The sequence below is a fragment of the Sus scrofa genome, chromosome 5, assembly GCF_054392235.1.
Source record: "Sus scrofa isolate SSC_HxYL_T2T_F1_AM1 chromosome 5, Sscrofa_HxYL_maternal_Yorkshire_Landrace_v2.0, whole genome shotgun sequence".
NCBI classification, from domain to species: domain Eukaryota; kingdom Metazoa; phylum Chordata; class Mammalia; order Artiodactyla; family Suidae; genus Sus; species Sus scrofa.
This window is the reverse complement of record NC_139387.1, coordinates 43531136-43553827: the sequence shown is the minus strand read 5'-3', so window position 1 is coordinate 43553827 and position 22692 is coordinate 43531136. Positions and strand designations below refer to the sequence as shown.

The following is a 22692-nucleotide window of genomic DNA, read 5'->3' as shown; positions in this document are numbered from 1 at the left end:
TTTTAGTCAAGAACCAAAATAAAGATTTTAAAATTTATCTTATTTATACAGTTGGTTTTTTGTCATTTCTGTGTTCTATAATGTCACCACAAACACTGAATTAGTGAGTACTAAACTGTTGCTTCTAAAGGAAACATATAGTTAGGTTCCTGTGAGCTTCATCACATTTTCATCAACCAGTCAAAACATAATTTTGTTTCTATTTAAAAACACCTTATCAGGAGTTCCTGTCATGGCTTGGCATAAATAAATCTGACTAGCATCCATGACCACACAGGTTTGATCCCTGGCCTCTCTCAGTAGGTTAAGGATGTGGCGTTGCCGTCAGCTGTGATGTAGGTCGAAGACGAGGCACAGTTCTCACAGATCTCATGTTGCTGTGGCTGTGGCATAGGCCAGCAGCTATAGCTCCAATTCGACCCCTAGCCTGGGAACCTCCATATGCCGTGGGTGTGGCCCTAAGATGACAAAAATAAAAATAAATAAAAACTCCTTATCAAATATATTTTTGATTCATTAACATTGAACTAACAACCAGCAGCACTATTACTCATGTGTGAACCAAGCTTTAACACACATGTTTTCTCCCTAAGGTACATCACAGCGTTCTGTGCTTTAGGAACACCAGACAGCACTTTAGCTCTTCATTTGGAGACCACTGTAAAATCAGCAGCAAAAAAACACAAAAATGTGAAAATTGTGGCACTAGATATATTGCAAAAAAGATGCTTGTTTACTTTAGGAGAAATGAAGCCAGGAGGCAGAGTCTCACCTTGTTTGCTTTTAGCTGGCAAGGTGCACTAGACAATTCAAATATTTTTCCTCTCTGCACAGGTCCATGAATGACTGCAAAAATGCTGTCAGTATTATACGGTTTGGAGATTACTAATATTTTTAGTGAGAATATGAATTTGCAGACATGGAATCAGCAAATAATGTGGATCAACTCTTATCTATTTAAATCCTACAGATTTCTATTACAGATTATATTATACCTTGTTATTAGGTGGGACAGAATCCTCTTGAATTATTAGTTTCTGCTAGAAGGAGATTAGATTATAAAGTTTTAGTTGTTATTGGCCAGTATCTCTTCAACCTTTTGTCAAAATTATTTTTTTCTTTAGGAATTCTTTATGGCACAATGACACTGGAGCTTGGTGGAACAGTCAATATTACATGTCAAAAAACTGGATACAGTGCAATACTTGAATTCAAACTAAAGGTTAGTAGAGAATAATGGGGCTAACAATTAAAGAGGAGCTATGCTGTAAATATTAAACAAAGCACAACTTAGTTCCTAATTAAAAACTAAATACAAGAACAGAGAAGTCATGAAAGGGCATGCCTAGAAGATCCAAATCAACAGAAAGCCATGATTTTTTATGTTTTTAACTTTAATTAATAAAACTGAAGTATCCTTGTGAGCAAGGTGGCAGCTTTGCTGTCCATGACCCAGGCTCAGAAGTCAATTACATCACTTCCACCAAACTCTACTACTTCCTACCTAAATTCAAGGGGAAGGGATGTAGTGAGAGGATGACAAGAGCTCATTGAGGGAGAAATGTGGGCTGAAGGAGGAAAGGAAATGTCATTGAGGCCATCTTTGGAAAATTCCCTCTGCTTCAGCATGAAAGGAAAATGTAAGACCTTTTCACAGTGTCACTTGTTGGTGTAGAACAGTACATTATGTTTAGATTAAAATATTTCTATGAATTATTTGATACTTAGGACTAAATTCTTCCTGTGTTGAATCCAGCTAATCAGCAACTTTAATAAAAACGATCTATTGAATAGTATTGTTTGATGCAATGTCTTCTGATTTTTTTCTTCTTAGCAAAATTTTTTTGCTTGTTTGATGATGACGATATTTGAAGATCATGACCAAAGAGGTCCTAAGTAATTGTGATACCATTAAGGATTAGGTTGATGCATCAGAATTTTGTCAATGAGGAGGAATACCAGTAAGACGATATAGTGACTCAAAATATATCTCTTCTAATTGAATTTTCAAAAGTTTTTTAATTGGGTATCATCTTATTGTTTTGTCTTAAAAACAAGGTTGCTTTATTTTCAATAGACGATTTAAGTCCCTTATGTTTACTGAGTTGTTATTGCTTAAAATATTGCAGCATTGATAGAATACATTCTTGAGCCTGGAGAGACCACAGGACAGAAGTCAGTTATTGCAGTGTGATCTTTTGTAATATGTTTATTTGTACTTCACATAGTCTGTTTTTACTTATTTTTTCTACAGCAACAAATATATATATTTTTTAGCATTTCTAACTAAAATTTAAGTCAATATTTCTTCATTTGTGCCTTTAATAGCACTGTAACTATGCACTTACTTTTTTGGTTGTTTTTTGTCTATATTGTATGTAAATATAAGTTAAAAGTAAAATGTTTTCTTTAATTTTTTTTCCTTTAAAAGCCATTTCTAGGTAGTAGTGACTGTGTTAATCAAATATCAGGGAAATTAAAATTAGGAAAAGAAGTACTAGCTACTTTGGAAGGACACTGGGTAAGTATCTTTATATGTTAGCTTTACAAAAAATTTTTCTGTGTAAAAAAATTGCAAGTCAGATTTTAGAAGTTTTTCTGTTTCTAAAAGTCAACATAAGCTTCAACTTAAATATTTTGGCTGTTATTAACAATATTTAGTTTTATATACTATTTGATTTGTGCAAAATTTAAATCAAAAATACCTAACACATATATCACCATGTACTATATTGCTTTAAAATATTACTCATATTAATTCATTTAATATTTAATATAATAACTCTCTGAGGTAAGTATTATTATTGTCCCCATTTTACAGAGGAGGACACTCAGGCACAGAAAGTTTAAATAATTTGTTCAAAGTGGTGGAGTAAGATTTCCACCCCAGGCACTCTGGCTTGTAGTATACTGCCTCTCACCAGAAGAGGCATTTCCAGGTAGAGTTTATTTCCTTTTCAGGAACATGGAAAAGAGAAGTTCTCGTCATGGCTCAGTGGTTAACAAATCTGTCTAGGAACCATGAGGTTGCAGGTTCGATCCCTGGCCTCACTCAGTGAGTTAAGGATCTGGCATTGCCCTGAGCTGTGGTGCAGGTTGCAGATGGGGCTCGCACATCCCACATTGCTGTGGCTGTGGTGTGGGCTGGCAGCTATAGCTCCAATTCGACCCCTAAACTGGGAACCTCCATATGCTGTGGGTGCAGCCCTGGAAAAGACAAAAACAGACCAAAAAAAAAAAAAGTGGCTTTTATTGATTACAGTCGCTTTTTTTTTTTTTTGGTCTTTTTAGGGCTGCACCCACTGCACATGGAAGTTCCCAGGCTAGGGGTCGAGTTGGAGCTATAGCTGCCTGCCCAAGTCACAGCCACAGCAATGTAGGATTCGAGGCACACCTGCAACCTACACCACAGCTCACGGCAATGCCGGATCCTTAACTCACTGAGTGAGGGCAGGGGTCAAACCCGCATCCTTATTGATTCTAGTCGTGTTTGTTAAACTGCTGAGCCACAACAGGAACTCAAGGTTTTTAATGCTAAGGAAGGCTGTTAGTGCAGAGACCAGCTCAGCAGGTGTGGCCTGAAGAACGGGTGCTGTGAAACTTAAGAAAAAGTTAACATAAAACAAGACAGAGACATTTATCTTAATCAAAGGTGGGAACTAGGGTACTCAAGGTCTCAGGGACCAAGAGCGGCACCTCAAAAAACCACACTGCTTGTATTGTGCTCTTTAGGATTATGTCAAGTAAGGAGGGGGCTATAGCTGCAGGATATAGTTTTTTATTATTTTAAAAGTCACATAGCTGGTAGCTGGTTAAGCTTTTACTCTGATCTTTAGGCATTTAACGGTCATTAGCATTGAGGAAGCTTGGCATCAGCTATCTATGCATAACATCTAGAGAATCACTATTGTGCTTTTACAGATGGCATGCCTATCTGCAGTAACCCCGAATGCCTAGGTTTGCACCTTGTTCTCCTTGCTGATGCATATCCTGCTAACGACCCCTCATAAACCCCTTGGGGCCATGAGGCTCATCTTCCTCTTAACAGGACATATCATGCTGTGCAAACGGTGTGCCTATCTGCACAGTACCAGTACATTATGTCCTCATTCAGCTGACCACATGAATAACTTATGCCTTTTGGTCTTTGTTCTTAAGCTAAAGTTATTTACCAGCACTGCGACTGTTTTTCAAACAGGAATATGGGGTAAAGTAAAGCAGGACAAGATGAAGTTTTTAGCATAGAAAATAGAAGCAAAGAGGCTAAGAAAAGACTGTAGAAACATGTCTCCCGACATCTTGGGTTTTTCTACATATATTAAATATGTAAATGATCTATAGCATCTCATTGTAACTGTAGCAAACACTACACTCTACTTTGATTTGGAGATGGTTGTTGAGGCTTTGCATGTAATTGTCTAAAATTTGTTTATTAAGTGAAGCTTGTGAAATCTCATGAACTTCCTGTGTATTCAACTGAATTTTTAATGATGGGTATTACATATTTAACCTTAGTTTTTTTATGAGAATGACAAAAGATTTGGGGCTTTTAGTAAAATACTAGTTATACTTATTTTAAAGACATGTTTCACAGTGGATTAAGCATGAAGAAGAAATTGTATTACTAAACTTAGTTTCCTTTTAAATAAACATAAATCTCAACATTAATTTTTAATTTCCTTAAATATAGGATAGTGAAGTTTTTATTAATGACAAAAAGACTGATAATTCAGAGGTTTTCTGGAATCCAACACCAGACATTAAGCAGTGGAGATTAATAAGGCACACTGTAAAATTTGAAGAGCAGGGAGATTTTGAATCAGAGAAGTAAGTATACCATTTTTCAGCTAACTTCATGAAAATCAAAGTGTTTTTTTTTTTTTGTAATCTCTCAACAGTGTGGTCACTTTTCTCTGTTTTAAAATAGTTAAATACTTGTGGGATGTGACAAGATTCTGTTTTGGTATATGTGAATATCAAATAATTATAATACAAATCTTGCTGCTTTCTGCAGCTCTAACATAAAACATCCTCTTTTTTCCTTTCTCTTATCTGCTTGAGTACCTATTTTTTAAATAAAGAACGACAACTACTTCTGTTTTGTTTGCATAAAGTTATGGGACTAATAATTCTTTGTTTTTATCTGGCAGCTATTTTCTAACCTGGGTTAGCCATGTAGAACTCTAGGTGAAGTGAGTGGTACAAAATCTATTTATGTTTTCTTTTCTAAAATACAAAAATAATGCCTTTAGATGTGCAGGCTTCTAGAGGACTTAATTAAAGGTCATGATTTCTGTTCTTAAATCATGCAGTTCTTCCTGGATCTCTTATACTTTTACACCAAAAATCTTACATACACGTCCCCAATTGTATTCTTATACTTCTTTCTTTTTGTTAGGAGAAGGAAACTGCCATGTAAAAGATACTACACTGGGTACTTTATAAACATTATGCAGTTTAATTCTCATTACATGTTTTCACATAAATAACATTCTCTTCTCATGAGAATTCAAGTCTTTGTGCCGTCTATACGCAAAATTGAGATTGTGGATGGTGAAAGAATATGTGTGTATCAGTTATAAAAATTCTGTTTTAGCTATAACCACATGATGCTTCCATCCAGAGTGAAACTTTGCCAAGTTCACTTGGCAGTTTTTGAGATGTGGATGTAAGTTAACATTTTTAAAATGAGGAAAAGGAGTCTTAGACAAAAGAAATAACTTTAAGTTCACCAGCCAAGGGATGGCAGATCTAGGATTAAACCAAGTCTATCTGATGCTATAGCCTTTATTCTTTCAGTCCTGACATGCTCTCAGATGGGTAGAATGTAGATCCATTTTTGTTGACCTAATAAAAAACTAAACTTCAGAAGGGGAAAACTTTTACCTCATTATAGCTTGACTTGTTTCTAAGCATTTGAGTATAAGCTTTGTCAAAGCCAAAAACCCACATGGGCATCACTTTCTCTTAAGGGGATTCAAGCTTATTCCATGCAGGTTTGATTTTCTGTTGCTTTTTTAATATTACTTTTGCACAGACTCTGGCATCGGGTAACTCGAGCCATAAATGCCAAAGACCAAACAGAAGCTACACAAGAAAAGTATGTCTTAGAAGAAGCTCAAAGACAAGCTGCCAGAGATCGGAAAACAAAAAATGAAGAGTGGACTTGCAAGTTATTTGAACTTGACCCACTCACAGGAGAATGGCATTACAAGTTTGCAGAGTAAGTAATTTAAAAGAGTACATTATAAAAATATCTCAAAGTTTTTGGCTTTCATTTCTAGATTTTTTTGTTGTTAGTATGAATAGTTTTTAATTAGCCATATATATGTGTGTATATTACTGTGATTTTACCTTGATGTTCCATTCATTATAAATTTGACTCTGTGATAATAGCCTATAAAATAAGCTGAGGATGATAAGATTAAATATGACAAATCTTAATCTTATAGCTATGTTTACAATTACCAATGAAAATCTAATAAAAAATTAAAATTTTTGAAACAGTTTTTGAATGTTTCACTTAGTCATTAAATAAGTGGTGCTTTTTCATTTCTGTAGTACTCGACCATGGGACCCACTTAATGATATGATACAATTTGAAAAAGATGGTGTTATCCAGACCAAAGTAAAACATCGCACTCCAATGGTATGTAGTAAAAAAGAAACTAGATATATATAAATGTTTTTAAATAGTAATTTTTGTTACCAACTTTTAACTGTATTTTTTTAAAGTATAGTTGATTTACAATGTTGTGTCAACTTCTGCTGTACAGCAAAGTGACCCAGTCATACATATATATACATTTCATGGTTACCAACCTTTAAAATTTGGCTTCAAAATATAAAATTTTAGGTCAGAAAAATGGTAGAATAAGTAGTTCCAAGGTCTTGTTCTCTCAAAGAAAGATAAAAAAGCAAACAGAAACTACCATAACCAAATTTGCTAGAGCTCTGGAAAACCATTAGAGGTTTGCAGCAACTAAGTGAGAGGTGAATCAAAAAAGAGATGACTTAAAAGCAGTAAGAAGGAGTTCCCATCGTGGCACAGTGGTTAACGAATGAGACTAGGAACCATGAGGTTGCGGGTTCGGTCCCTGCCCTTGCTCAGTGGGTTAACGATCCGGCGTTGCCGCGAGCTGTGGTGTAGGTTGTAGACGCGGCTCGGATCCCACGTTGCTGCGGCTCTGGTGTAGGCCGGCAGCTACAGCTCCGATTCGACCCTTAGCTTGAGAACCTCCGTATGCCGCAGGAGCGGCCCAAGAAATAGCAAAAAGACGGAAAAAAAAAAAAAAAGCAGTAAGAAGGAGTTCCTGTCATGGCTCAGCGGAAACAAATCTGACTAGCATCCATGAGGACGCAGGTTTGATCCCTGGCCTCACTCAGTGGGTTGAGGATCTGGCATTGCTGTGATCTGTGGTGTAGGTCGCAGACTTGGCTCGGATCTGGCATCGCTGTGTCTGTGGCATAGATCGACAGCTGTAGCTCCAACTGGACCCTTAGCCTGGGAACCTCCATCTGCCACCAGTGCAGCCCTAAAACAAACAAACAAAAAAAAGCGGTAAGAGGAGTATGGCATTTTTAATTGCTCTTGTCCTAATACTTCTTTGGTGCAGTGGCAGTCTTAAAAGGTGCCCTCATTCCTGGCATGAGCCCTGGTTCCAGAGGAACAGAGCAGACCTTATTAACAAATTGTGTGTGTTTTATAACCTCTCTGGGGGCTACCTGAAGGGTTTATGCAGGGCATGCATCTTATTTTTTAATCTGAGAGATCAGCCAGATCTGCAGGCATTGCTTGGAAGTACGGCAAGCCAAACTAACAACCTGCAGGTACCTGCAGCAAAAGATTACCATTAAAATATATAGAGGACTAGGTAAGGTCCTGGGGAAAAAGCTGGGTAGAGATTCTTTGGGAATCTAGGGTATGGAAAAGCCTACCTTTATAGGAGAATTTAGAAAGCTATGAAAATGCCAAGGCAGGATGCTTATGTTTAAAAAATGCCTGAAAAAACCCTAAGTTTCACTTAAGGCTAATTTCTAGGCTTGAAGTGTTGAAGGAGTGCCCCTGCTCAGAGCCTAACTGCTGAATAAGACTGGGAGAGTTTTGGTTTCAAGTTTTAACTCCAAATGGATCCACAACCTGAAATAAGAGCTAAAATAATAAACCCTTAGAAGAACACAGGGGTAAATCTTTATGACCTTTTATTTGTCACTGTATTCTTAGATATGACACTAAAGGCATGCAGAACAACAACAAGAAATAGATAAATGACAGAATATTTGCAATTATTTATCTGCTAAGAGCTTAATATCCAGGATATGTAAAAAACTCCTTACTTAACAATCAAAAACAAACACAATTAAAAAAAAAAAAGAAGAAGAAGAAAGGGAGTTCCCCTTGTGGAGCAGCGGAAATGAATCCGGCTAGGAACAATGAGGTTGTGGGTTTGATCCATGGCCTCACTCAGTGGGATAAGGAGCTGGCATTGCTGTGAGCTGTGGTGTAGGTCACAGACAGGCTCGGATCTGGCATTGCTGTGGCTGTGGTAGAGGCCGGCGGCTATAGCTCCAATTGGACCCCTGGCCTGGGAACCTCCATATGCCACGGGTGAGGCCTTAAAAAGTTAAAAGACAGGAAAAAAAAAAAGAAGAAGAAGAAGAAGAAAGAGCAAGGCCGGGGATCGAACCTGCAACCTCATCGTTCTTAGTTGGATTCATTTCTGCTGCGCCACGAAGGGAACTCCAAGAAAGGGCTTGAATAGACATTTCTCCAAAGAAGATACGAATCAAAACCATAAGGAAGTTAGGTACTACCTCACACCTACTAGAATGGTAATAGTTTTAAAAATAAAAAGTGTTGGTGGGGATATGGAGAAATTGAAACCCTCATATTTTGCTGGTGGGAATATAAAATGGTGCAGCTGCTGCAGAGAATGATTTTCTGGTGGTTTCTCAAAAAGCTAAATGTAGAATTGCCATATAAGCCAGCAATTCCACTACAAAAAACGGAAACTGAGTCAAACAGGTATTTGCATACCAGTGTTCATTGCAGCATACTTCACAATAGCCAAAAGGTATAAACAATTCAAGTATCCATCACAAGATGGGTAAACAAAATGTGGTATATATTTACAATGGAATATTATTTAGCCATGAAAAGGAATGAAGTTCTGTTACATTCTACAACATGGAGTAACTTTGAAAATATTATGCTAAGAAAAATACATGGAACACAAAAGGATAAATACTATTTTGATTCTACTTATATAAAATATCTAGATAGGTAGGTTCATAGAAAGATTTTCTAGGGACTGAGGGGATGAGGGAATACAGAGTTATTGCTTAACTATTACAGAGGCTCTCTTTGGAATAATAAAAATGTTTTGGAAGTAGTGATTATAAAATTTTGTGAAGCTACTTAATATGTTGTGTTCATTTCTGTTGTACAGCAAAGTGATTTAGTTTTATGTATATATATATATATATACACATACATATACATTCTTTTTTAAAATATTCTTTTCCATTGTGGTTTCTCATAGGACATTGAACAGTTCTCTGCTATACAGTAGGATCTTACTGATTATCTACTTCATGTGTAGTAGCTTACATCTGCTAACCCCAGCCTCCAACTCCATCCCTCCTCCAAACCCACTCCCCCTTGGCAACCACAAGTCTGTTTTCTATGTTTGTAAGTCTTTTTCTGTTCCATAGATAGGTTCTTTTGTGTCATTTTTTAGATTCCACATATAGGTGATATCATATGATATTTGTCTTTCTCTTTCTGACTTCACTTAGTATGGTAATCTCTAGTTGTATCCATGTTGCTACAGATGGCATCATTTCATTCTTTTTATGGCTGAGTAGTATTCCATTGTGTATATGTACCACATCTTCTTTATCCATTCACCTGTCGATGGGTGTTTTAGGTTGTTTCCCTATCTTGGCTATTGTGAATATGAATGCAGGGGTATATGTATATTTTTGAATTATGTTTTTTTCAGGATATATATATATATATATATACACATATCTCTTTGCTTTTTAGGGCCACACCCACGGCATATGGAGGTTCCCAGGCTAGGGGTCTAATCGAAGCTGTAGCTGCCAGCCTACACCAGAGCCACAGCAACGCGGGATCCGAGCCGCGTCTATGACCTACACCACAGCTCACAGCAACGCCGAATAGTTAACCCACTGAGCAAGCCCAGGGATCGAACCTGCAACCTCATGGTTCCTAATCGGATTTGTTCCCACTGTGCCATGACGTGAACTCCTATACATATATCTTTTTAAATTATAGTTTTTTTCCTAGGATTGCTGGATCATATGGTAATTCCTAATTTTTTAAAATGTGGTTTCTTCCTTTAACAACACTATCATGATAGAGACACATAGCGCATCCATATTTCCTCCTAACTGTAGAGCTTACTGATCTCATTAAATCTTTGTATACTGAGAGTTAGATTACTGACTCCCTTTCTCATTTTAAATAACTTCCTACCAGTCTTTGTCAGTCTCCAATTTGAACCTACTCCAAGACTATGAATTTGGATTCTAAATGTTATAAAATCTTAAGTTTCTGTGATTTGAAGTAGGAGGGCACAGAGTAGGCTGAATCCAGAACACGCCTATTTATTTTCTATAATAAAATTATACGAATTTCATTTTAATTTTAAGCCCATGATTAAGATTTTGCAAAATCATTTCAAGGAATAAATATTTGGGAATAATTCCTATCTAGAACAGTAAACAGGTAGAGGTTTAAGACCACTGGTTTCCTGTTTTTCTAAGTATGTAAATTATCTTGCCCTTCTAATTCTGTTTCTTCTTTTGCATTTGGTTTTTTTATCCTAAGGAAAAGTTAACTCTAATTGATGGTTAAATATACTTTTCAATCTTATATTTTTATTCCAATGTTTTCAGTAAGTTTAAATTATGCTCTGCAAAATAATATTTCCATTTATTATAAGATGCTTTCTGCATTATCCAGATATTATTGAAAGGAAGTAGCCTAAATAATTTTATTGGAAACCAAACATCATTCCATGAGAATGTTTTTAATGTTGGAAACAAGATAAGTATGACCTTAAAAAGAGTCACTATTACTTAATATTCAGCTAGCTGTACTAAATTGTTCAGTTGGAAAAGTGGGGTACCTGTATTCATATATATGTGTGCATAAAAATGTCTCTTGAATGTACAAACTAATAGCAATGAGAATCTTTTTTAGTGAGGGAGAGACTGGGTGGATATGGGTCAGGAGTGGAAGGGAACCTCTTCATTATTTTATTTTCTTATACTCTTTGATGTTTGTGCCAAATTAATGTTTCCTATTAAAATTAAATAATTTGATTATATAAGTGCGTCACATCTTGTTTAAGTTTTAATTAGACTATTTCATCTTTGTTTTTATTTCTAAGTATTATGCCCATAAGCACTTTTGACAGTTGTACAATGTTGGTCTTTAATTATAAAATTCAATGCAAATTAGCATAATACCATGATTTTTTTTTCAGGTTAGTGTCCCCAAAATGAAACATAAGCCAACCAGGCAACAGAAAAAAGTGGCAAAAGGCTATTCCTCCCCAGAACCTGATATCCAGGACTCATCTGGAAGTGAAGGTAGAAATATTTATTGCAGATTATTCACTATAACAGTCTTTTCTTTTTTTGCCTTTTTTTTTTTTTTTTCTTTTTGGGGCCGCACCTGTGGCATATGGGGGTTCCCAGGCTAGGGGTCGAGTCAGAGCTACAGCTGCCGGCCTACGCCACAACCACAGCAACACCAGATCTGAGCTGCATCTTCGACCTGCACCACAGTTCATGGCAACACCGGATCTTTAACCCACTGAGCAAGGCCAGGGATAAAACCCACAACCTTATGGTTCCTAGTCGGATTTGTCTCTGCTGTGCCATGATGGAAACTCCCATAAGAGTCAATTCTAAAAGGATGTTACTGGAGTTCCCATCATGGCGCAGTGGAAATGAATCCAGCTAGGAACCATGAGGTTTCGGGTTCAATCTCTGGCCTCGCTCAGTGGGTTAAGGATCCAGCATTGCCATGAGCTGTGGTGTAGGTCACAGATGCAGCTCGGATCTGGCGTGGCTGTGGCTGTGGCATGGGCTGGCGGCTGCAGCTCCAATTGGATCCCCAGCCTGGGAACCTCTATATGCCAAGGGTGAGGGCCTAAAAGACAAAAGAAAAAAAAAAAAAAAAAGTGTGTTACGATACTATGTTTGATATATGAAAATGGTTTCTCATATTAAGAAGCTTTGTAAATTTTGATGGGGGCATGGATGATGTGGGAATAAAAAGCCATTTTAGATTATAGATAAATTTACCACAAGGTAAAGTCATGGGAAATGAAAAAAGGGGAAACATTCAAATCAAGAGCCAAACCCCAATACTAGCTCTTATGCCTTGTTAGCTTCTGAAAACTTGTTGGTGGTTTCCTAGATTCAATGCAGGCACCATTTCTTTTCTTTTTCTTATTTATTTATTTGTTTATTTTGCATTTAAGGGCCACACCAACAACACATGGAAGCTCCCAGCCTAGGGGTTGAATTGGAGCTGCAGCTGCTGGTCTGTGCCACAGCCACAGCAATGTGGTGTCTGAGCCGTGTCTGCAACCTACACCACAGCTCATGGCGACACCAGATCCCCAACCCACTGAGCAAGGTTAGGGATAGTACCTGCATCCTCATGGATTCTAGTTGGATTTGTTTCCACTGTGCCAAAATGGGAACTCTGAGGCACCATTTCTTGAGCTTTGGGCTCAGTTCCATGCTTGAGAAAAGTTCTTCATTCTCATAATAAATTATTGTGGTATTTAGAAGACATAGACAAGTGAAAATGTAACATATCAAATTATGAACTAAATTAACTAGTGTGCCATTGTTAAGTCAGAGAACATGTAAACTGTCTTGAACTACATTGAGATTAATCAAGAATTAAGGTCATGTCTGAGACATTATGGGAAAATAAAGATTTGGAGTTCCCATTGTGGCTCAGCAGTAATGAACCTGACTAGTATCCATAAGGACGCAGGTTCAATCCCTGGCCATGCTCAGTGGGTTAAGGATCTAGCGTTGCCACAAGCCCGTGGTGTAGGTCGCAGATGAGGCTCAGATCCCGTGTTGCTCTGGCTGTGGCTGGCAGCCGTAGCTCCTATTCAACCCCTAGCCTGGGAACTTCCATAATGCCATAGGTTCAGCCCTAAAAAGCAAAAAAAAAAAAAAAAAAGATTTTTTTGAAGCCGTAGTCTCTACTGAACTTATGGTAAACGGGGGAACTTTTTACAGAGTTTTACAGAGAAAATACTAGAGGTGAACAAATGATAAATGTTAAGATATCTGTAGATGACAAATAGTAAAGAGTTTAAAGGAAAGGGGGCTGAATTCAGTTTGAGGGAAGGTTCTTAGAGGAAAGGAACCCTGGAGAATTGTTAGGATTTCTAATGGATTCTAGCAATCTAGGCTTGAGGGATGCAGATAGGTAGACAACATAGTAGAGTAAAAGAGGAATAAAATGAATAAAATTTTAAAAGCCAGTGTCATATAGTACCATCGTGCTCAAAAGGAGTTTTAGTTAGGAGTTCCCATTGTGGCTCAGTGGTTAATGAACCCAACTAGTATTCATGAGGACTCAGGTTCGATCCCTGGCCTTGCTCAGTGGGTTAATGATCCAGCATTGCTGGATGTGAGCTTGGTGTAAGTCACAGACGCGGCTCGGATCTGGCGTTGCGGCTGTGGTGTAATCCGGCAGGTATAGATAGCTCCAATTCAACCCCTAGCCTGAGAACTTCCATATGCCGCAGGTGCAGCCCTAAAAAGAAGAAAAAAAAAAAAAAAGAAGAAGTATTAGTTATACTGTTTTCCCATTTCACAAAAAAGGAAACTGAAACACAGGTTGAACCGCCCAAGGTCGTATAACCTGTTAAACAGTATTTATATGTAACACATGCAGATATTTTGGATCCTTAATTCATTCTCTTATCTGCTCTGCTGTATTACTTATACTGTATCAGCTGACATTTTTTGAGTACTTAATGTGTGCAAAGTTGAATGTTAAACATCCCTTACTACAACCATGTGAAGTTTGAGTGTTATTATTATCCCTGTTTTACAAATGAAAAAGCTGAGATCTGGAGAGAGGTTAAGATCTGAACAAAAGTAGAAAGGAAGGAATGGATATGAGAAGGGATTTTTAAAAAATGATCCGTACACTTTGTGGGTTAACAATAAAAATTAATAGAAGAGATATTTAAACCAACTGAAAAGGCTCAAAGTGGGTGATTAAGGGAAGAAATTAACACTAATAATAAAAAAAATAAAAGGGAATTGGAAAAGCTGACTTCTTCAGATATAGGCAAATAGGTAAGATATAGAAGAGAGTAATACCTTCCCCAAATTAATATTTGTGGTTTTAAAGAAATATTTTTGTCTATTTCAATTTTTAAGAAATAAAACTGATTGAATCCAAAATTTAACTAATTTGTGGTTATTTTCTTTTTTCCTTTTTTTTTTTTTTTTTTTTTTTTTAGGGCCATACCTGCAGCATATGGAAGTTCCCAGGCTAGAGGTTGAATCAGAGCTACAGCAACATGCGATCCAGGCTATGTCTGCAACCTACACCATGGATCATGGCAATGTTGGATCCTTGACCCACCGAACAAGGCCAGGGATTGAACCTGCATCCTCTTGGATCCTAGTTGGATTCATTTCCACTGTGCCACAATGGGAACTCCCTGTGGTTATTTTAAATATACTTGTTATTTTAATATACTTTTAAATATAATTCAGAAATGCCAAGTATGAGTAGTAGAATATTAGTCTCTAAGCCATAAAAATAATGCCTAGGGAAAATTTTATTACATGAGAATTGTTATCTGAAATGTAGATTATTTACAATCAATATGTTCACTAATTTTCACGAATTTTATTATAAATGTCTTTTTAGCTCAATCAGTGAAACCAAGTGCAAGAAGAAAGAAAGGGATAGAACTGGGAGACATTCAAACTTCCATTGAATCTATAAAACAAACACAGGAAGAAATTAAAAGGTAATATGTACTGACAGTAACTATTCATTTGAGTCCAGAAGAGTTAAGAATCATAGGAAATCATATATAATCATATACAAATTTTACATTTTTATGACATTGCTAAGCTAAAGTAGAATCTTGGCTTTTATCCCCTGACTACTGAAAGAAATTCCTTTAGCACTAAAATATTGGGGGGATTGGGGAAGGTTTTTTTTCTCTTCTGTGAGGCTAGAATTGGAATCTCTTCATTTTATTGCTGTAGCATACTGGGAATGTAGCCGGGTTGGCTGTGAAAGTGGGATGGTTTCTGGGAATCAGTTAACAAAGGCTTCCCACAGTCCTCTTTGTACACGGCTAATTTTAATTGAAGATTCCCTGTTGCTGAAACACTGTAATACTCCCATAGTGGAGGGTAAATAGCTGCTACCCTACTTCAACTTGAGACTTTTAAGTGTTCCTCTTGCACTCACAGACCTTTCTTCACATTCACCTCCCCTTAATCCAACAACTGATGGTCATAATACTTAGGGAAGTTCCTTGGAGGGGAAGGGGTCCTGATCCTGCTCCATTGCTAAGGCTAGCATGAGTTCAGAATGATTGTCTCCCATTGTTGTAACAGATGTTAGAAATTTTGTATTCTTAGCCAGCCTGCTTTTGTGTTCAGCAATCAGTCCTAGACATTCTGGAGGAATTTTTTAAAGATATTCTGTTCTTAGACTTGTGGCTGTCAAGAAGGAGGGGGAGGGAGTAGGAGGGATTGGGAATTTGGAGTTTATAGATGCAAACTATAGCCTTTGGAATGGATAAGCAGTGGGATCCTGCTGTAGAGCACTGGGAACTATGTCTGGTCACTTGTGACAGAACATGATAATGTGAGAAAAAAGAATATACATGTATATGTGACTGGGTCACCTTGCTATGCAGTAGAAAATTGACAGAACACTGTAAATCAGCTATAATGGAAAAAATAAAAATCATTATAAAAAAAGATATTCTGTTTTAGTGATCTTATGGCTTATATTAAGTTGCTATTCCATCTATAGCCTCATTTCCTGCCATCCTCTACTCCTTTCCCATGATCCTATAAAACCCCTCACATCTCCAGAATATACTGTAACTCTCTCATTTTTGGATTTTTTTTTTTTTTTTAGGGACGCACCCATGGTATATGGAGGTTCCCAGGCTAGGGGTCAAATCGGAGCTACAGCTCCCAGCCTATGCCACAGCCACAGCAACACCAGATCCTTAACCCACTGAGCAAGGCCAGGGATCAGACCCGAAACCTCATGGTTCCTAGTCGGATTTGTTTCCGATGTGCCACGACGGGAACTCATCTTTGGATCTTTATCCACACTGAATCCACTTCTTAGATTGCCCTTCCTCTCACTCTAACCATCATTGAGAATATAACTCAAATGCCACCCTTTTGGTAACATTTCTAATCATTTACCTGCCCTGTAGTTATTTATCCTTCCACCTGGCTTGTATGGCTAGCCCTATACAGTCTTTTGTGCTTACTGGGCTAGAGTTATTATTGTGTGTGTCTGTTTACTGTACCTTCCCCAACTCTGCCCCAGTTGGACCATGAGCTGCTTTAAATCAGGAAGTATGTCTTCTGCATCTTGGTATTACCAGCCCTTACATTAAGTGCTCAACTTTCCTAATTCAATTATATTTGTAAATTAATGAGCCTTCTTGTTCATTTTGCCTTCTTTATACTGGTAAGACACTTTAATAGAGGAAGTCAGAAAAAGAAAAAGTCTCTACTAATCAGCTCTTTTTAGCCAAAAGCATTTAGGGTGGCATGAGGATCGTGTAAACGCATTTCATGACTGAATTAACATCTTATTTATGTTAGCATATGAAATGCCTACAGAGCATTCTTGAAGTTAGGAATGTCACAAAATCTGTTGTATTAATTATTTATTTCCTGGTAAATTTAGGATTTTTCTTCACCTCTCCTCTGTCTCCCTGAAGAAAGATAAAAGAAACTTAATGGGCCAATTAAGAAGCAAAATTTTTGTTTTAAAAACACTGTGATAACAAAGAAGGTGGTATATTTTACATGATCAAACTTTAAAAATTATGTTTAATATATATCATTAAGTAGTATATTTGGTACAGCGTGGAGTATAGATTTAGATAAGACCTAATAATATTCCACATAGCATAATCAGCTCCCTGTTCAGGTGGTAGTAATTGATTGAACTTTATACAATTGAATTTTAAAAAAATTTTTTATAAAAGTATAGTTGATTTACAATGTTGTGTCAATTTCTGCCGTACAGCTACAATTGAATTCTGTGACCATATATCAATTATGAGTTCTGTGCTAATATTTTTGATAAATAATTGTTTAATTTATTCTTGCTTATTTTTGTAGAAATATTATGGCTCTTCGAAATCATTTAATTTCAAGCACACCTGCCACGGATTATTTTCTGCAACAAAAAGACTACTTCATCATTTTCCTCTTGATTTTGCTTCAAGTCATAATAAACTTCATGTTTAAGTAGAAGTTCTTTACAGTTGGGTCTATGAACTGCAGTGATCAGATTTGGCCTGGGACCAGTGTCGAAGTTGGTTTGGTCTTTATTAAAACATCACAATATTTCTAAAACAGAAAACCTTAGAGATAACTGTAGAAGTGTTGACTTTTCATACCTTTTATCCTTAAACTGAAGCAAGAGCTATTCTTTTTGGTTATTCAAGTGAGCTATGTGTTAAGTGCCAGAACATTTCTAGCTTTTGTGAGAATGTGCCTACATGTGAGTATAATAAATCCACATGTATACACAGTTGTCTTATGTATACCTTATAGTAGTCCTTGTAGTCCGTAGTATGTTCATGTTCTGAAATATATAGCAGTAATATTGTTCATAACAAAAATGCTGTCAATCTTGTAAGTATACCTATAGAAATCTATTTCTTCATAAAGCAGGCACAAAACTTTTATCAGTAAGGAGTTAGAGTGGAAAATGATGAGATAATAGACATAAATAGTTCAATACACTGTACTATTAAAAAAAAAATCATTTCCAAATCATTCAGCTTAATTGTCTTCTTAGAAACAGGAGAAAAAAAAAGTGGTCAAAATTGAGACACAAGATGGCAAATTGCTTTTTTTTTTTTAAAGTTTACACAAGATTTTTTTAACCCCTGGAATTTAATATTTATAGATACAAGTATAAATATATGTATGTGTATATGTCAACAGCAAAAAACTGGTGTGCAGCTACTTGGATCTATTGATTATATCTTCCTTATCATAACTATATAATATCCCTTTAGCACTTGCTGAGAAAAGTGTGGTCAAACATGATAGCTGTCTTTTTTCTTAAATTTTTTTTAAATTCTCTTGGTCCAATAACATTGGCCAAATTCACAAAATGTTTATAGGGCATATTAAGTGCTGATATTATTTTTCATTATGAAAAACTTATTTTAGCTTTCATTTAGATCCTAGTGTGTTCAGTGAAAAAGTAGAATAGAAAAAATATATGTAATCAATATTTGACTTCAAAAGCCAAATAAGAGAAGGGCAATAAGAAAAGATACTTCACGTGGTGGTATTTATGTGTACATTAAAATTGGTTTCTTTAAAATGTGCAATAAGTTGAGCATCAAGAAGATCAGCAAGTTCTGAATTTTAATTCTCCGTTATCCTCCTCTGTTCTTAGCAACTGCAGTCTGTGGCAAAAACCACAGTTCCTCAAGATTCCTTTTTCAGGCTCAGGAGAACCTTTTTCCTAAATATTTTTTTGAGTTTAATATTTTTACTTTCTGTATCTTAGAATTCTAAAGGTAGATTCTGAAATGAAAATGGAAGTCAGAAAGAATAATTGCTCTGACTACGTATGCCTTTGACTGAAAAGAGACTGTGAGACACTAGCAAATTACAATCAATTTTATCCCATAGTAAGTATAAAATCAAGGAATGATTGATAATTTATGAAAATCGAAAGTGATACTGGACTTCCCATCATGGCGCAGTGGAAACGAATCTGGCTGGGAACCATGAGGTTGAGGGTTCAATCCCTGGTCTCTCTCAGTGTCTAGTGGGTTAAGTATCTGGCGTTGCCATGAGCTGTGGTGTAGGTGGCAGACACAGCTCGGATCCTGTGTTGCTGTGGCTGTGATGTAGGCTGGCAGCTGTAGCTCTGATTTGACCCCTAGCCTGGGAACCTCTATATGCCATGAGTGCAGCCCTAAAAAGACTAAAAAAGACAAAAGAAAAAAAAAATGATATTAAGAGCCTGCTTTTTACCTCCTAACCAATATAACCATATGTTTTATGAAGAAGCATTTTCCTTGTATTTTTGGCAAAACAATGCTGTATTCCATGTATATGTGTGAAAATATTTTTAAATTGATTATACGTAAATAAAATATACCAATATAAGTATAGGTATAATATGACTACACTAGAACAGATGGGCTTTTTGTTTGTATTTCATACTTGTTGATATGATTTTTGTACTCAATTTCTGTTACCAATATTATGCTCAACTGCCTACTCATTGATATATATTTTGTAAATATTGTACAACTTGATCTTTTTTATGGTTTAAATTTAGTATTAATTTATTTAAGTTGATTGGCTGATCATAAAAATAATTTCACTGTTAAACCATGAAAACTTATATATATATATTTTTTTGGTGACTCCCCTTTGGGTCTTTAGTCTTATCCACTTGTATGTTACTTTTCATTTGGTCTAAGTATCATTTTATTTGTATGGTTATCTTCTAAGACTAGAGTGGTAGTTATTTTCTTTATTTTTTAATTTTCTTTTTAGGGCAGACGTTATGGGTTCTTATTACCCAGGGAGTCAAAAACTATTTCATGAGAAAGCGCAGAGTTACTCATGACTGTTTCTTATACACTAAAAGCATATATCTAATCTTCTTCTAGTCTTCTTCTGCTTTTAGTTGTATGAGTTCTTTTCTGTGAACTGAACACAAAACTCAGGAATTGGTTGCTTAGTTTTAGATCAGGACTTACTAGGGTTAGTATGTGAATCCTTCAAAACACATAATTAACTTTGTATTTAGCCACATGTGTAATTGACTCTGAAAGTTCTCCACCGAAATTAATCTTCCTTCACACATGGATTCATAGAAATTGTGATAGTTCCCAACTGTCTGAGAGCCTCATGATGATTTCTAAGATTTAAGACCTATGACCAGTTTTTTTCAGCTGCTCAAAAATTTTATTTTTTCACTTGAAAATTTAAATGAGTAACAATTTTTGACATGTGCATTTCTGTTTTAGTTGTTAACTATGCCTTCAGTTATCCACCCTTTAGTGAGATATAGCTGGCTGAGGAAGACAATAAATAGGGCACATGAAATGTGTCAGCAATAGATATTTTACTTGTATTTTATGTCAGTACTCTTTTTATTACTTATAAAGGTACAGTGTAATCTTTGTCACCATTCCATTGAAAAAGTTGGCCTTGTAAAAATACAACCCTCATTTAGTATTCATGCTTTTGTGCCTTTAAGAAAATACTTTTTGTTATTTTTGTGTTACAGAACTATAATATGATTCAAAGTGTTTATAGGCTTGTCATAAAAGGGTCATTTCTATAGGCTTAATTGTCCTAAAAGGGTCATTTCTCTGTGTCACTTTATTTCCTTTTATATAGCTATAGTATATTTAAACAGTAATGCTGTACTTTTATAAGGGTTTGTCTATTTACCTATCTCAAATATATTCTTCACTTTCAGACATCGTTGAAGTAGACTTGTCAGATTATTCTGAGTATTGTAAACAGTGCCTTTTCAATGGAATTCACACTGTTTTAGGGTGTCAACTCGTGCCATAAACACAAAATTATGTGGAAGGCAGTTTTAACTTTTTGAAGAATATCTTAGTCAAATATTTAAGGAAACAAAAGTATAAAATTCTGTTTTTTCCATTGTTTAGCATTTCTAGTGAGCAATGAATACATTTGGAAGACTTTTTTGTTTGACATAGTGATAATGGCATGATGATGAGCCATTTATGACTCTGCAGATTATTTTGAATTATGTTAAATGTATAGAAATAAAATATTATTAGCATTTATACCAAATTTTCCAATTTGAACCATTGGTGGAAGGGGGAGGGAGGATCCCCACACAAATCACTAAGCTTACATTTCCACTTATTTGACTGTGTGATAAAGAGGTTCTTTAAAATGTATAACCTGCCACTTTTATGTAATTTGGTTTCATTTTGTTCACCTACCGTGTAAATTTAGTATATTTAACTTACTTTTTGTTACTCTTAACATATTGTTGGCTTTGTTACAGTTTTTAATTGAAGATGGACTGTTAAAATTGTATAGGACCAGTGTCTCCTTAATATGATTAACATATTTAGAAGAGCCACAAGAAACCCATGACAAAATGAATGTGAATATACTTTCTAAAATATTTAGAAGATTTCTTTCCACATTTATCATGTAAAATTACTTTAGTATTACATACAATATTGAAATTTATTTAAAGAAAAAAATGCCATGAAACATTTGAACTGATGAGCAACAGAACGTCAGTTGAAAATTTTCACTTTTTAGCATGCTGACTGTAAATCTAAGTTAAATATCCTATTTAAAGGCCATTTATAAATTCAAACACTACCACTGGTCAGTTTTATAAAATAGAATAAAATATGTTATCTGCGGTGTAAGTACAGCACACTGTCAAATTCTTTTCCTTAAGGTGCACAGTAAATGTACAGATAGTCATAGGCAACTGTTTTGTAATGTATTAACTACATTTTTAATCTGTTATTCCTAATCTATTGTTTGCAGAGATAAAACAATTGAATTTTTCTAATCTGTAAGATGATGCTAACTTCAACAAGTAGGCATTCTAAATAAAATTTTTAAAAAAAATCAAACTGTAACAAAATGACTTTGAATATAACATATGGTGATTAAATTACTTAATTTTTTACTTAAAAATAATTTGGGGGGGAGTAGTTGTGAAGGATGCTGAAGGGCTTGGAAGGGATTTAATAGGTAGATTCCCTAATGTATGCTTTACCCAATGCTCTAGATTCATTCTTCTTGAATATTCACAATGACTTTCAGGTAAGTGGGGATTAGATTTTATAGATGAAGAATCTGAGGCTCAGAGAAGTTAAAATGATTCCAAAAGCTGTATCATAAGACTGGGTTGAGCCCAGGTTTGAGTCTATGTCTGACTTCACTGTCCATTCTCTTTCCACTGGGTACTTTAATACAACTCCGATCAAAACACCTGACTTTAAATGCTTGACTTTAAACACACTGATCAAATCTGTGTACTGAGTAACTCATTTGTAATGTGTAAGAAAAAAAGAACCTTGCTATTACACAAGCTTATGTACAAAACCCCTCAAATTATCTACTAGTCTATGAGTCAATATCACACAGGTTCCAAGAAATCACTCCTCTCTAGTTTTCCTCTTTTCATCCATTATCCTCCCCTCCCACATTTGCTCTCCTCAGGATCTGGTTGCTCCTGGTTAATAGTCAGTTGGTTCTGTCTTATTAGGGAAAAGGGGAGGTTTCTCCTGTCCTATGTATGGGAATAAGAGGTAGGGAAAACAGATCCTCACTGTTCAATCTCAATGAAACATCTATAGTGTAAATAATTTTCTTAATAATATT

General features: G+C 35.8%; 1 protein-coding gene and 1 long non-coding RNA gene across 10 annotated transcripts in view; one reads left to right on the top strand and one right to left on the bottom strand.

Moving 5' to 3' along the window:
* Positions 1–21725, top strand: part of OSBPL8 (oxysterol binding protein like 8) — a 176312-nt gene extending 154587 nt beyond the window's left edge. For all 9 annotated transcript variants that reach the window (XM_013988328.3, XM_005655647.4, XM_021092052.2 and 6 more), the window contains 8 exons: positions 1125–1222; positions 2432–2521; positions 4691–4827; positions 6038–6223; positions 6562–6649; positions 11520–11625; positions 14963–15065; positions 17431–21725. In XM_013988328.3, coding sequence (XP_013843782.1) covers positions 1125–1222; positions 2432–2521; positions 4691–4827; positions 6038–6223; positions 6562–6649; positions 11520–11625; positions 14963–15065; positions 17431–17563 — 941 coding nt within the window. In that variant the 3' untranslated portion in view covers positions 17564–21725. The remainder of the gene's footprint in view (positions 1–1124; positions 1223–2431; positions 2522–4690; positions 4828–6037; positions 6224–6561; positions 6650–11519; positions 11626–14962; positions 15066–17430) is intronic.
* LOC146403343 (uncharacterized) lies at positions 8589–13863 on the bottom strand. The gene is made up of 2 exons (XR_014845442.1): positions 12168–13863; positions 8589–11277 (listed from the first exon to the last, which is right to left on the bottom strand). It is a non-coding gene; the product is annotated as an uncharacterized LOC146403343 (long non-coding RNA).
* Positions 21726–22692: the final 967 nt, after the last annotated feature.